At 38.8% G+C, this 12,566-nt stretch overlaps 2 protein-coding genes across 2 annotated transcripts; both read right to left on the bottom strand.

Moving 5' to 3' along the window:
- Positions 1 to 313: 313 nt before the first annotated feature.
- klhl40b (kelch-like family member 40b) lies at positions 314 to 3,605 on the bottom strand. The gene is made up of 6 exons (XM_053487918.1): positions 2,357 to 3,605; positions 2,025 to 2,185; positions 1,836 to 1,943; positions 1,560 to 1,745; positions 1,314 to 1,463; positions 314 to 856 (listed from the first exon to the last, which is right to left on the bottom strand). Exons 1-6 carry the CDS (start codon positions 3,482 to 3,484, stop codon positions 745 to 747), a joined length of 1,845 nt encoding a protein of 614 aa, XP_053343893.1. The 5' UTR covers positions 3,485 to 3,605; the 3' UTR covers positions 314 to 744.
- Positions 3,606 to 4,842: 1,237 nt separating this feature from the next.
- hhatlb (hedgehog acyltransferase like, b) lies at positions 4,843 to 12,285 on the bottom strand. Its single transcript, XM_053488093.1, has 12 exons — positions 12,130 to 12,285; positions 11,549 to 11,687; positions 10,949 to 11,016; positions 10,744 to 10,857; positions 9,823 to 10,017; positions 9,395 to 9,604; positions 9,076 to 9,247; positions 8,581 to 8,725; positions 8,464 to 8,499; positions 8,139 to 8,340; positions 5,764 to 5,905; positions 4,843 to 5,384 (listed from the first exon to the last, which is right to left on the bottom strand). The coding sequence occupies exons 2-12, from the start codon at positions 11,652 to 11,654 to the stop codon at positions 5,182 to 5,184; spliced, it is 1,593 nt and encodes a 530-aa protein (XP_053344068.1). The 5' UTR covers positions 11,655 to 11,687; positions 12,130 to 12,285; the 3' UTR covers positions 4,843 to 5,181.
- Between the last annotated feature and the right edge of the window lie 281 nt (positions 12,286 to 12,566).

Genomic DNA, 12,566 nt, shown 5'->3' with positions numbered 1-12,566 from the left:
ACAAGTATATGAAAATTATGATAAATGTGAAAGATTATGATTTAGTACAAATTTAACAGCTAACCTGCCAGAAAGTGTATCGTGACATCACAATATTAATATCATATTATTCAAGCCTAGTTTATATTACAACACCTTTTAAGTAGAAACAACAGGATTATTGAGAATATTCTGTCATGTAATCCTAATTACTGGAGGCAACAATGATGTACATGGTTAATGATAACGGTAATAAAAGTAAATGTTTCATTTTATTCTGAAATATTTTTATTACTTTTTTGTTCCTCCACAATAAAATAAGAACCAGAACTGAACCGGTCTGAAATAAAATTAAGTCTATTATTTGACAGAATGGTGTAAAATGTATAAACAACAAAAGGCATAACAAAATTAAATTGTCACAATGAAACTCTGACAGAAATAATAACATTCTAACTTATTATTGCACTAACTCTGTTCAGGTAACTGTTTCTATGGGTAAAAAATTTATGTCATAATAAAATTGTTAATTTGAGTGTTTGAGAATTGAAGTTTAAGTTTTTGTTTGTGCCAACCATAAAGGTAATATTAAACAACATGCAACTAAAACTGGCCAATAACAAACTAAACCATGTTTTATTTTCAGTTTTTCTAGTGCTCTTAGTCCCATACAACACACTTGCTCTCTGATAAAACCAAACTTTATTTAAATTAAAAAATAATAATAAAAAAAAAAGTTCCTCGAGGGATCACAAACAGTTGGTTTCACATTTTGGTGAGTCTTAGTGTGTTGAGACGGACACCCAACACTGTCGCGCCTGAAGCGTAGCGAATCTCTCTCAGGATACCGTTCCACTTCCTCTCACTTTCGTCATACCTACCAAAAAATCATATGATGTCAACGTCCACTCTTGTGTATTATGGATTGTCAAACATGTTAATTCAATGTTAATCTGTTGTTATTAGAAAAAATCATGGCAGTATCAGAGATTTTGGCATATGTTATCTTATTTTAAAACTGAAACACAAAAAGCTTTTTTATTATAATTTTTTTTTTTTGAGGTTCCACCAAATTACACACCAAAACCATATGGCAGTAAGCTAGATGTTTTTGTAATGACAAGCAAGTAAAGATGGTTTGGATGTTGGTGGTTATACAGATTTTTTTTCCATTTAAAGAGCCTAAGGTGCTGAGGTTTCCTCTTGGTAGCTGTTTTGAATGCAAAAAGTACTTGGGCATGGACGCGATAGTTTTCTTACCGACTTTCTGATGTCAACTTTAAATCTCAAGAAAGTTGGCCTTATATTTTAGATACAATTAGACTATATTCTACCTCCAAATGTCGTTCATCTCTCTTGGTGTGAGATCCTCACTGTTTTCACTTGGAAACATTGCGAAGCCGCCGACAGCAAAGATGGTATTACCCACTGTGATCAGACTGAGGGAGCTGCGCTCCTGGGGAAAATCGACAAACTCAGACCACCTGCAAAAATATTATTCATTTTTGGATTAGACACAAATCTACATCCAGTATAATTCTATGTCAGTATTGTTAATACTGTGATTCCGTTGAACTAACTTGTTCGATTTAATGTCATAAACCTCAATGGTGCCAGTGAGACCAGAGTTTGTAACACCTCCAGCAACGTAGATCTTGTCCTTATAAACAGTGACGCCAAACAGCGATCGTTCGGTCTTCAGTGGTGCAAGATCCGTCCACTTACCTTTCTTCATGTCATAAGCACAAACTCTGTTCAAGCACTGTCTACAAGCAAGACAGGGAGACTTGTGTTAGAATGAACAAATGTTAGGAATTTCAATTTTTTTTATTTTATTTTGTAAGAGAAGATCTTACTTGTCATCTCCTTTTCCTCCTATTACATACACAATTCCATTGTGAGATACTGTTCCATGTCCATACACCGCGTAGGGTAGTGGAACTGACTCTTCCCATTTGAACGATCTTGGATGAAATGCAAGATATCCTGAATTATTACAAAGTAATCACAATATAATTCATGCTCCTGTAGGGTTAAATACTTACATTCTGTCATAAACTATGACTGAATCCAAAGTTTTTTCTCCCTCCTTTAACTCCTTCCCACCGATTACAAAGATGGAATTCTCTGCTTCACCCATGCCAAACAGGAAGCGAGGTGAGGGCATAGGGGGCATTCCGAGCCAATCTGAACTTGCAGGATCAAACTGTTAGGGGTAGAAGGTGGATCTCAGCACGACATTATGGTACAAGGACATCAAATGGAAATGTGTCTTACATACATATTGGTTAAACATACTGTAGGTGTTGGGGATAAAGGGGAGCATCTTACACATTTTCTAAATTTTTTAAGCGAAGGTCTGTGTTGTACAGTGTACCTGTAAAAAGTATGAGTTGAGCTGTTCCTCTTGATTCTGTTCATTGAAGAAAAGTCCACCAGCCACAAAGATTTGGTTTTCTTTGGTTACAATGCTACAATGATTTTTTGGAATCTGGCTGGATATTGACGCCAAATAGCAGTCGTTTCCTGTAGGGTCGTAAGCAACTGAACTTGTGTCACTTATCATAAGTATTAAGTCTCTGAGAAACATGCCGAACCTTAAATTATCATTCAGGATTCCAGGAAGTAACTCTTCCTGATCTTCTTCCTCTTCACCATCTTCCTCTGCCTCCTTTTCTTTAATTTTTTTACTTGTTGAGGTCTTCTTAACCTCTGGAAGTTTCCCAACATAAGCATTTTTGACCAGCTGCAGTTTCTTGGTAATTTCGGGGTTAGATCGCAGCCACTCGTGTTGCTCCACCTGCTCTGCGAAATAATCCTCAGGGACGAGTCGGAAGCGCACACAGTCCAGTAATGTTGAGAGTTCCTCAAGTCGCTTGTCCTTGTCAAAGCCCACCCATTTCATGATGGCCTCGAATACGGCCTGCTCTGTTTCCACATTCAATGAGTCCGAGGTCAAGATTGCAGCTAACTCACTGGGACTCAGGCGTAGGAACTCCTCATCTCGTGTGATCAGCTCAAAACGCTCGCAGGCAAAATTCCTGGCTGAGACCGCCAACCGAGGGCAGTCGATCATCAAACCCAGGCGAAATATGGCCAGGCAGTTGCTCAAGCTCAAGCGTTTCTGGAGGAACGAGACACACACTGTGAAAATGGATGGAATCTGGAGCATGTTGGCAAGAGAAAAGATGTCCTGGACATTCTGCTCAGTCACATTGATGCTTGATGTGTAGAGGTATTTCAGAATCATACCCATGACACCAGGTTCAACATCCTCCAGGACAATCTCTCGCTGTTTGCTTGCTTCCACGCCTGATTTAAAAAACGCCCGGAAGTAGGAGCTACAAGCAGCCAGCACCAGGCGGTGGCAGGGGAACTCTTTGTCCTTGATCTTCAGCACGCAGTCCACCATGGTGTCATTTTCCAGCAGGTCGCACAGGCCATCCTGTAGCAGCGTCTGTTGGTACATTCGAAGCTCCTCCATGGGGTCTATCGGCAGAGCCATGGTTGGATGAGTTCTGTAACAACCTCAATTCAGATCCTACCGGGGATTCGGGCAGTACTTATCCTCGCTCTACTTCTGTCAGTGTCTAATCCAGAAGAATGAGGCAGGGCCTGGTTAAGCAGACTTCCTCAGCTGTCCCAACACTTCAACCAAACTCTATCTAAAAGCCTATTTATAGGTTAAGCCCTCACCGGGTGTGGAGGCTATTCTGGTACAAAAGAGATACAAGCACAGCAGCTGACACACTCCCTCCTATGAGGCAGCAGCTTTGCCTGAGTCATAAACACAGATAGGTGAGATCAGTGGCTTTAACAGTGCCACCCTATGCACTTCTAACAATGCAATTCTATATATGTGCCATTAGAAAAAAGTTTCTACCTAGTACTCTACATGTTTCTTTCTTTTGTTGGGTACTACATGGTATACAACATAAAGTTTCTTTTCAGAGTACATTCCAAGAACAATCCTTTTAGTGAAAAGCTGGAACTTATCTATCTTTAGCTATTCAAAGAACAATCAAGGAACCTTTTTAATACATAGATTTTATAACACACATCCTAATTTTATTATTTTTTTTGCATCTGTATGTACAAGAGTGTACAGCTCCCACAGACATCTGTTCATTTTCAAGGATCAGGCGTTCCACTCTCTGAATGTTTACGTAAATGAGTGCTATGGGGTCCGATCCACCTCAGCCTGGTTCATCATTCACTGCGTTTGGATTGTTTGCATCTTCTGTAATTGTCCACCGGTTTTACCAGGCTATATTCACAAAAAATGTATCACAAGTCCCCCTCATAATTAATGCACTTATTATATATACATATAAAATGCTTGATTTACTTGTTAATTAAATTCCCAGGAACCATCAGCAACTTCATATTTCCAGTATTGTAAATACAACAAATCAAAAATGCTGAATCCTAAAGAAGCCCAAAGTTTTTATCTATACCATAACAACAAACCAATCCTCATTAAGAAGGAAGAAACTGTTAATGTGCCGAACACCTAGTATTTATTTAATATCAATTAAATAAATATTCTGGGTCTCAAATGCATCTATTAGCTTTTTATTTTAACTTATCATATTTATTTTTTACTTCAAGCTTCAATATTTTTTTTTTTTGGCCCTTTTTGGATCTTAATTAATCATTAATTTCCATTAATAAGAAACATTTTTTAGTGTATGAATAAGATTTTTTGTTATCAGAAAATGATGATTTGGATAACTGAGTCCTACCAGGTTAGGCTATTTTTCCCATAAATTTACAAAAAATCTGATGAAACCAGTCATATACACAGCATCACATCATTTATTCATTTATTTAAGCAATTGAAAACATTTTTTATCTTGTAAACAGTTCCATCATATAAAATCTGCAGTGATTAACTGTGAACTGTGCATGATAAAAGTTCTTGTTTATTGTCAGTGAATTTGTTTAAGGTTTATTACAACGATATTATGTAATTGTATCTGTGTAAAAATTCATATAGTTTCTTTTTGATTCTGTAAAGCCACTTTGCAACAATGATCATTGGTAAAAGCGCTACAGTATATACAGTAAATAAAATTGAATTGAGTTGAATTAAATTGAATTAAATTTCTGAAGTTATGTAATTGAGATTATCGCTTCAGGTCTATTATTTTCAATATGCAACTTGGATCCTTAAAAATAGCCTTACAGAGTAAAGTCTTCCTACTCAGACTTTTCCTTGTTGGGGTCCGCAGCAGTGGGTGACGCCTCAGCTTGTGGTTTGACGGTAGCTGGAGGGGGGGCGGGGGCAGGAGGTGGTACAGGATCTGGGTCGTCAATCAAAGCCTGCTTTCTTTCTCTTTCTTTTATTATCTGGACCAAGCAATAGGTCACAAACATCACGGTGATGGTGGATAAGGGGAAACCTGCATGAAAAAGAAATCAAAGGGTCGATTTTAGCCTGCACAGGCACACTATAGTTAAAAGTAATGCATTATGGGAAAATTCTTTGGATATACAGTACAGTATAAGGCATTAAAAATTGTCATGACACAAACTGTAATGCATTATCAGTTCACCAAGGCAAACAACTCAAATTCGATTTTATAAACTACTTCCACTCTCTGAATGTTCATGGGAACAACTGCAGTGGGCTCTGAGCCACCTTGGCCAGGATCATCACGAGTCCCGGGTTTGACTTGAACACCCCTCATATTTACATGGCTGTTTTTTGATATGTATAAATACATTCAGAAAGCAGTGCTTGTAGTATTTTACATGGACACAAATTTGACTGGTTTTTACCTTTCAGCAGTAACCTTTTGGCAACGAGCTTCGCAAAGTCAAGGCTGTTGAGGAGCAGAATGTTGTACAGGATGATACTCCAGAAGTTGAAGGTATTAAAGACAGCTCTAATTCTGCGAGACATGGATTCGGACATCGACATCTGAGACAGAAATAAGAACAAAAACACCCTTAATACAGGTCAGCTTAACATGGGTCACCACCCATCCATCCATCTAGGAACCTCTAAGACCAACTAGCAACTGTGAAGGCCAATGATGACCATTATATTTATTAACATTTGTTCAACCGTGTAGGACCTCTGCTCAACACTCACACTCTATGGGCAATTTGTGAATCAGTTAGCCTGATCTGCATGTCTTTGGATTGTGGGAGGAAACCTAAGTATATGAAGGAAACCCACCATGCACCAAGAACATGCAACCTCCATGCACACATACTCCCAGATCGGAATCGAACCCTCAACCCTGGAGGTGCAAGGCGACAGTGCTAACCACTACACCTTAACCACCTTAACACGGATCACTTGGGGAGTAAATGATCAAGATTATGTTATAAATGTTTATATAAATTTTGGGAATTTGTTGAACTCGCTGGTGCATCATGACCAAGACAGCAAGTCTTTGTGATGTATCAAGAGCCACGGTATCCCGGGTAATGTCAGCATACCACCAAGAAGGATGAACCACATCCAACAGGAGTAACTGTAGACATAAGATGAAGCTGTCTGAAAGGGATATTCAGGTGCTAACCCGGATTTTATCCAAAAAACATAAAACCCACCCACTGCAGAATTGAATGTGCTCCTCAACTCCCCTGTTTCCACCAAAACTGTTCGTCGGCAGCTCCACAGGGTCAATGTACACGGCCGAGCTGCTATAGCCAAACCCTTGGTCACTCTTTCCAGTGCCAAACGTCGGTTTCAATGGTGCCAGCAGTGAAAATGTTGGGCTGTGGACAATGTGAAACATGTATTGTTCTCTGATGAGTCCACCTTCACTGTCTTTCCCACATCCAGGAGAGTTACGGTGTGGAGAAGCCCCCAAAGAAGCGTACCACCCAGACTGTTGCATGCCCAGAGTGAAGCATGGGGGTGGGGATCAGTGATGGTTTGGGCTGCAATATCATGGCATTCCATAGGCCCAATACTTGGCCCTCAGCAAGACTGGTGACAGAGTGGTTTGATGAACATGATAGTGAAGTTAAACATCTCCCATGGCCTGCACAGTCACCAGATCTAAATATTATTGAGCCACTTTGGGGTGTTTTGGAGGAGCGAGTCAGGAAATGTCTCCACCATCATCACGTAGTGACCTGGTCACTATTCTGCAAGAAGAATGGCTCAAAATGTCTCTGGCCGCTGCGCAGGACTTGTATCTGTCATTCTCAAGATGAACTGAAAAGGAGGCCCTACACCAAATCAAATTCAAATTTTATTTGTCACATACACAGTCATACACAGTACGAAATGTAGTGAAATGCTTACACGACCGCCAGTGACCTTAAAAAGAGAATTAAAGCTTATAATAAGTAATAAATATGAATAAAAGAAATACGATAAAATAAATAAATAAATAAATAAAAATAAAATTTAACTAGGAAAAATAGAACTAAAAATAGAAACTAAAAATAGAAATATGCTATAAATATATATAATATAAATATGCCATACTAATGAATTATTGTAGTCTAAAACCAGATGTTTCAGTTTTATTGTCCAACCCCTGTATATACAGTTGAAAAAAGGTATTTACATACACTTCAGGAGAATTTTTTTTGGATTTGCATTTGCAATTTTCATTTTAGAAATGGTTGCTGAAATGTTAGGTGTGTACTTACTTTTGAGATACTATGTAAAATTTAATAAAACACACTAAGAAATGATAAAAGTATACAAAATTAGATAAATAAATTATTGCCAATTAAAATATGATCACTGTGGGATTGATCTTGTTTAAAATACAGTTAGAAAACTGTAAAAAAAAAAAAAAAAAAGAAAAAGAAAAAAAGAAAAAAAGAAAAAGAAAAAAAAGTTGAAAAAGAAAAAAGGTCATATAATAATATATTTGATATAATATAATATTATTATAATATGATATGGTCGTATTATATTATGAATATGTACAGTATAAATGTTAAAAATATCAATATTGTTTCCAGTGCTATAGCTGTTTATGAGCTTGATCAAGGTAATAAATCTGTAATCTAACCTTGATTGCTGTTTTAAACCTTCTTAAAGTAAATCCAGTAAGACAGATTAATTTCAACAATCATTTCCATCCACAAAACAGCATAAATCTGCGTTTTGTCACATACACGAGTTGATGATCTCTATATCAACCGTCTCTCCAGTGCTCCTTCCTCCTGGCTCTCACCTCAACGGTACAGAGGGGCTCCGTGGAGAAGATCTTGGCCATCCACAGCTCAAGGTTGAGACCAAAGCAGTTGAAGAAAGCCCAGGTGAGGATGGCCCAGCCCGGCCCGAGCCACAGCGCCGCGATGCCGTACGTACAGAGCGAGGCGATCAACTCGTCCAGCACGTTCTCATGTTTACCACCGAGGTAGTTATACACATACCTGCAACGTTCACTTTTAGCTTTTACACACTGGGAAGTAATTCAACCAGTAGATACTGTATACACAGTCGAGTGCAAAAGTCTACACACCCCATCCAAAAATGTAAAAACACATGAGACTTACTTGCAGAGCCAGTCATTGATTCCTCGATCGAAGTGCCTTTAGAAAGAAAATCATCATTCATCATTTTGCATTCGGTAAACATGAGTAAAAGTGTATATAAATGAGGTGTTTACTGACGTCTCAGAGAAGACGTAGAGCATCGTGATGCATTTGGGAGGTTTCGGGGGATCCAGGTGGTCCAGACGAGACACTGTGTTTATAACACCGAACATCACGGCGGCTTTCACCCAGTCGTACACCACGTTCATATACGCCAAACCAGCTGGGATGGGAAGTACGACAAAGCAATGGTGTGAGGGAAATTATCCTTTTTAAAAGCATTGTAGTAACTTATGAGGAGCGTTCAGATCAAACTGGGACTTGTAACTAGAGGTGTAAACACAATTAACATTTACAGGAGACTTCAAGCGCCGTATGGTGATGACAGCGTACTTAAAAAACCGTGATGGTATCCAAGTACTAGTGAAACACCGGGATAAGTGCATTAGTGTCGCAGAGGATTATATAGAGATATAAAGGGAGGTTTTCCTCTCATAACTGGGTTCTGGTATTGTGCACAATCAAAAGTCCCAGTTTGACTCGAAGGTCCCTTGTGGAATGGCTCTGACTTACCGATAGTCCAGTCTGAGAGGTGCTTCAGCAGCTTCAGGTCATTTGGAAGAGTCAGAATATACATGAAGTGGAAGACGATGGCAATCATGATAATAACTCCTAAGTGTAATAAGGCCTGGATGGAAATGTTCCACATCTCCCTCTCTTTACGACTCAGATTTGGATTATTAGCCTGTTTGGGAGAAGAAGACATGACGTTCTAATGCAATGACAGACATAGTGAGACATGTGTAACATACATAGAAATAATTGAACGAGTCTACAAATAAAACAAAACAAAACATTTTTTAACAGACTGAACTGCTGTTTAAGGTTTTACCTGGACGTAGAATTTATCGAAGGTCATGATGGGTCCGAAGTAGAAGAAAGGGAGGTAGAAGTTGTACTTGAGCAGCTCCAGGATGTTGTAGTGACCCTCTTTCCTCTCACAGTTCTCCAGAGCGAAGCTCATGCAGCGCATGATGGTGAAGCCACAACCACCATAAAAGAGCACAGGACGGAGAGAAAAGTCTCCGGTCACGAACTCAGCCTGAGAATCAGTGACACTCATGAACAAACACCATATTGATGGGAATTCCCAAAAAAAAGGACCAGAAACTAGGATTTGGTAACATTGTGCTATATTACAGTATACAGTCTAATGAAAAAATGTGGAATATGAAGAACCTGACAATTAGGCATCCAGAATGTTTTTGAAATCAAGACAAAACTACAAGATGTTTAAACCTTACTATGTGTGATATCTACCTGCCAGGAAACAAAGGGTTCCATCTTAAAAGTGGCGAGTGTGATGAGTCCGGAGGTGAAACAGAGCCAGCGGAGTTTGACAAGCGAGATGCTGTAGAGCAGCATGCAGTGTGAGAGGATGAGCATCACGTAGGTCCAACCCATACTCGTGAGAACGGCAAGAACACCGTACACCATGAAAACCAGCGACCTGTACTGTATGGATGAAGAGAAGGTGTGTGAGGTGTGTGTGTATATATATATATATATATATATATATATATATATACACAGTGGAACCTTGGATTACGAGCATAATTCGTTTCGGAAGTGGGCTCGTATTCCAAAACACTCGTAAACCAAATTTTATTTTCCCATAATAAATAATGGAAACTCAAATAATTCGTTCCACAGCCCAAAAAAAATTAATACATAAAAATAATTAATACAAAATATAAAGTAAAAATAAAACAAATTAACATTGCGGAACACTTGCAAACCGTGTTACTCGCAATCTGAGGTTTTACTGTATATATACTGTATATGCTCATCAAATCAATTTATTAGACAACTTAGATTATTGCTAGTTAGGATATTAAGTAGTTATTGGTATTGGACAGTCTAATACCAGTTAAGGCATCTGGCAAGCCGAGCTCATGATGTGTTTAATACTGTAAAATAATTATTAAAGAAAAGAAAGAGTCACATCACCTAACTGTGCTTGAAGTCGTAAATGTCAATCGCATTTATGTCTTCGTTCACTGGAGCTTTCATCACAAGTCCTGGTTTGACTTGAACGCCCCTTGTCCTTTTTAATATAACACTTACTTTGTAGCTAACCTTTATTTGTGGAATGATCAAGTCGATAATACTGTACATGTACATGAACAATTTAATAAAACTGAGTGACCCAGAGCCTTTAAGTAGATGTTTGAGACACACCTGAGGAGCCAGCATGGAGCAGATCTTGGCGAATAAGACGTGGCCAGACAGGGCGAAGATGATGTGCTCACGGAACGTAGAGAACCACATCATCCACTCGGAATCAGCCGTGTCCTGCAGTAAAGAGGTGAATGAGTTTAACCTGCGTGCAATTTTACACAAACATGGCTGGCACAGTTTGTTAGGGCAAGAGATTGGACCTCACCATTTTTCTGCCAAAGTAGTACCATCCTGGCTGAATGTTGGACTTAAAGGACTTCCGGTTTGCATTCGCTTAAGAGAAGACCAAAAACAAAATGGATAAATGAATAAAACATAATTGATCATCTAACACTTTGTACATTTTGCTGTGATTTAGCAGTGGTGCAAATTTTATATCATCAATTGTACTTGAGATTGAGATCCTTTACTGTAAAGTCTTTTTCGTTATGTTAGTCCTGGGTCTCGAACCAGCGCACAGTGTTACCATCCGATTTTTCTTTCCCTTGTCTAGTGTATTAATACTGACACATGATCCGAGCTGCATGACCTGCATAGCTCTCGGCACCTGGCCCTACTCCACTGCTCTGGCCTTTTAAACAATACAGCAGCTCCATGTGTCCCTCTGGATGGACAAATAAATAACTCCATGAAGACGGAACGGTGCAGGACGATAGCTGATCGGTTGCAGGGACTAAAAATGTTTGCGTTTTATTGACATATTGACAAGGAAAATTTTTTTTTTTTTCAGTCTGATTTGTGAACAATATGTGTGTGTGTGTGTGTGTGTGTGTGTGTGTGTGTGTGTGTGTGTGTTCAAACTTACAGCTGGACGCCTCGAAAATCCAACTGGCAGCCCAGAGCATTGCCATGGACAGCACCGTATAATAAAAATAGAGCTCATACTTAGGAAGAGCTGCTTTGATCCCCATTGTGCGCAAGCAAAAACCCCACGCGCCAGATACCTAAACAGAAAAAAATAAAAGACAATTTATTATTTATTAATACTACATTTATTTATTTATTTGTATCTACATTTAGTGAAATTCTGCTTTTTATTTTTTTTATATTGTGAGCTCTGCAGCTTGTCAAGAGATCCAGAAAAGCCGTTGAGTGTTTAACGAGGAAGGGAAAAAAATCATTTGTCAAACTGGGAACACTTACACTATGCAGCACTCACTATTTATAACTGCAGCTCTTGGTGTCTTCTCAGTTCCGACATTTGTGCATCCTTCACATCACACCAAAAAGGCTCAAACTCTCCCTTTTTCTTGCTGACATGGTAACAGTGCATGCATGTTAGAATAACTAAAGGTTAATCGTGTACAGTGATGAATATGTACAGTACGAGCCATCTGTTAGTAACGTTCCGGGGGTTAAAATCGGCACCTGTTGTACAGTACTAACCTTAAGGAACCTTGAGGAACCTTTAGAATGTAGAGTGCTCGAGTCAACCAAAATCCACTTGACACACAGAAACAATTAAAACTCATTCAAAGGAAAAAGATATGACGAGGATAAATCTCTGTCGTCCAGAGCTGGTGAGGGGAAGAACTGCGGCCCGGGCTGTCACACAGGGACAGTTAAAGGTGAACAGTGTTGTGAGACCAGATAGTTTCCCTCCCATTTGGGCTATTTTTAATCTCAATGGGATTTAATATAAATATATGAAAATATGGAATGCTATCTAAAACGTGATTGTACACAAATGCATTTAAATCCAGTAAAAAAAAAAAATAATAATACAGTTCTTGATCAGTTTATCTAGACCTTTTAGGCTGGGTTTAATTGCTCTAGGAGGGTTTAAACAGGGTTTAGGTTAAGCCTGGCACCCATGAAGGGGA

Source organism: Clarias gariepinus, chromosome 26 (genome assembly GCF_024256425.1).
Source record: "Clarias gariepinus isolate MV-2021 ecotype Netherlands chromosome 26, CGAR_prim_01v2, whole genome shotgun sequence".
Taxonomy (NCBI): domain Eukaryota; kingdom Metazoa; phylum Chordata; class Actinopteri; order Siluriformes; family Clariidae; genus Clarias; species Clarias gariepinus.
Note: the sequence above shows the minus strand (reverse complement) of the source record. Positions and strands in the feature narration are given on the sequence as shown.

Coding starts and splice junctions, on each gene's coding strand:
- klhl40b (XM_053487918.1), bottom strand. CDS start 3,484: ATGGCTCTGCCGATAGACCCCATGGAGGAGCTTCGAATGTACCAACAG. Junction 1,944..2,024: donor GTCATAGTTTATGACAGAAT/GTAAGTATTTAA, acceptor ATTTCATCCAAG/ATCGTTCAAATGGGAAGAGT. Junction 1,746..1,835: donor GGAGGAAAAGGAGATGACAA/GTAAGATCTTCT, acceptor TCTTGCTTGTAG/ACAGTGCTTGAACAGAGTTT.
- hhatlb (XM_053488093.1), bottom strand. CDS start 11,654: ATGGGGATCAAAGCAGCTCTTCCTAAGTATGAGCTCTATTTTTATTAT. Junction 9,248..9,394: donor TCGATAAATTCTACGTCCAG/GTAAAACCTTAA, acceptor TCTCCCAAACAG/GCTAATAATCCAAATCTGAG. Junction 5,906..8,138: donor AGCCCCTCTGTACCGTTGAG/GTGAGAGCCAGG, acceptor TTTCTGTCTCAG/ATGTCGATGTCCGAATCCAT.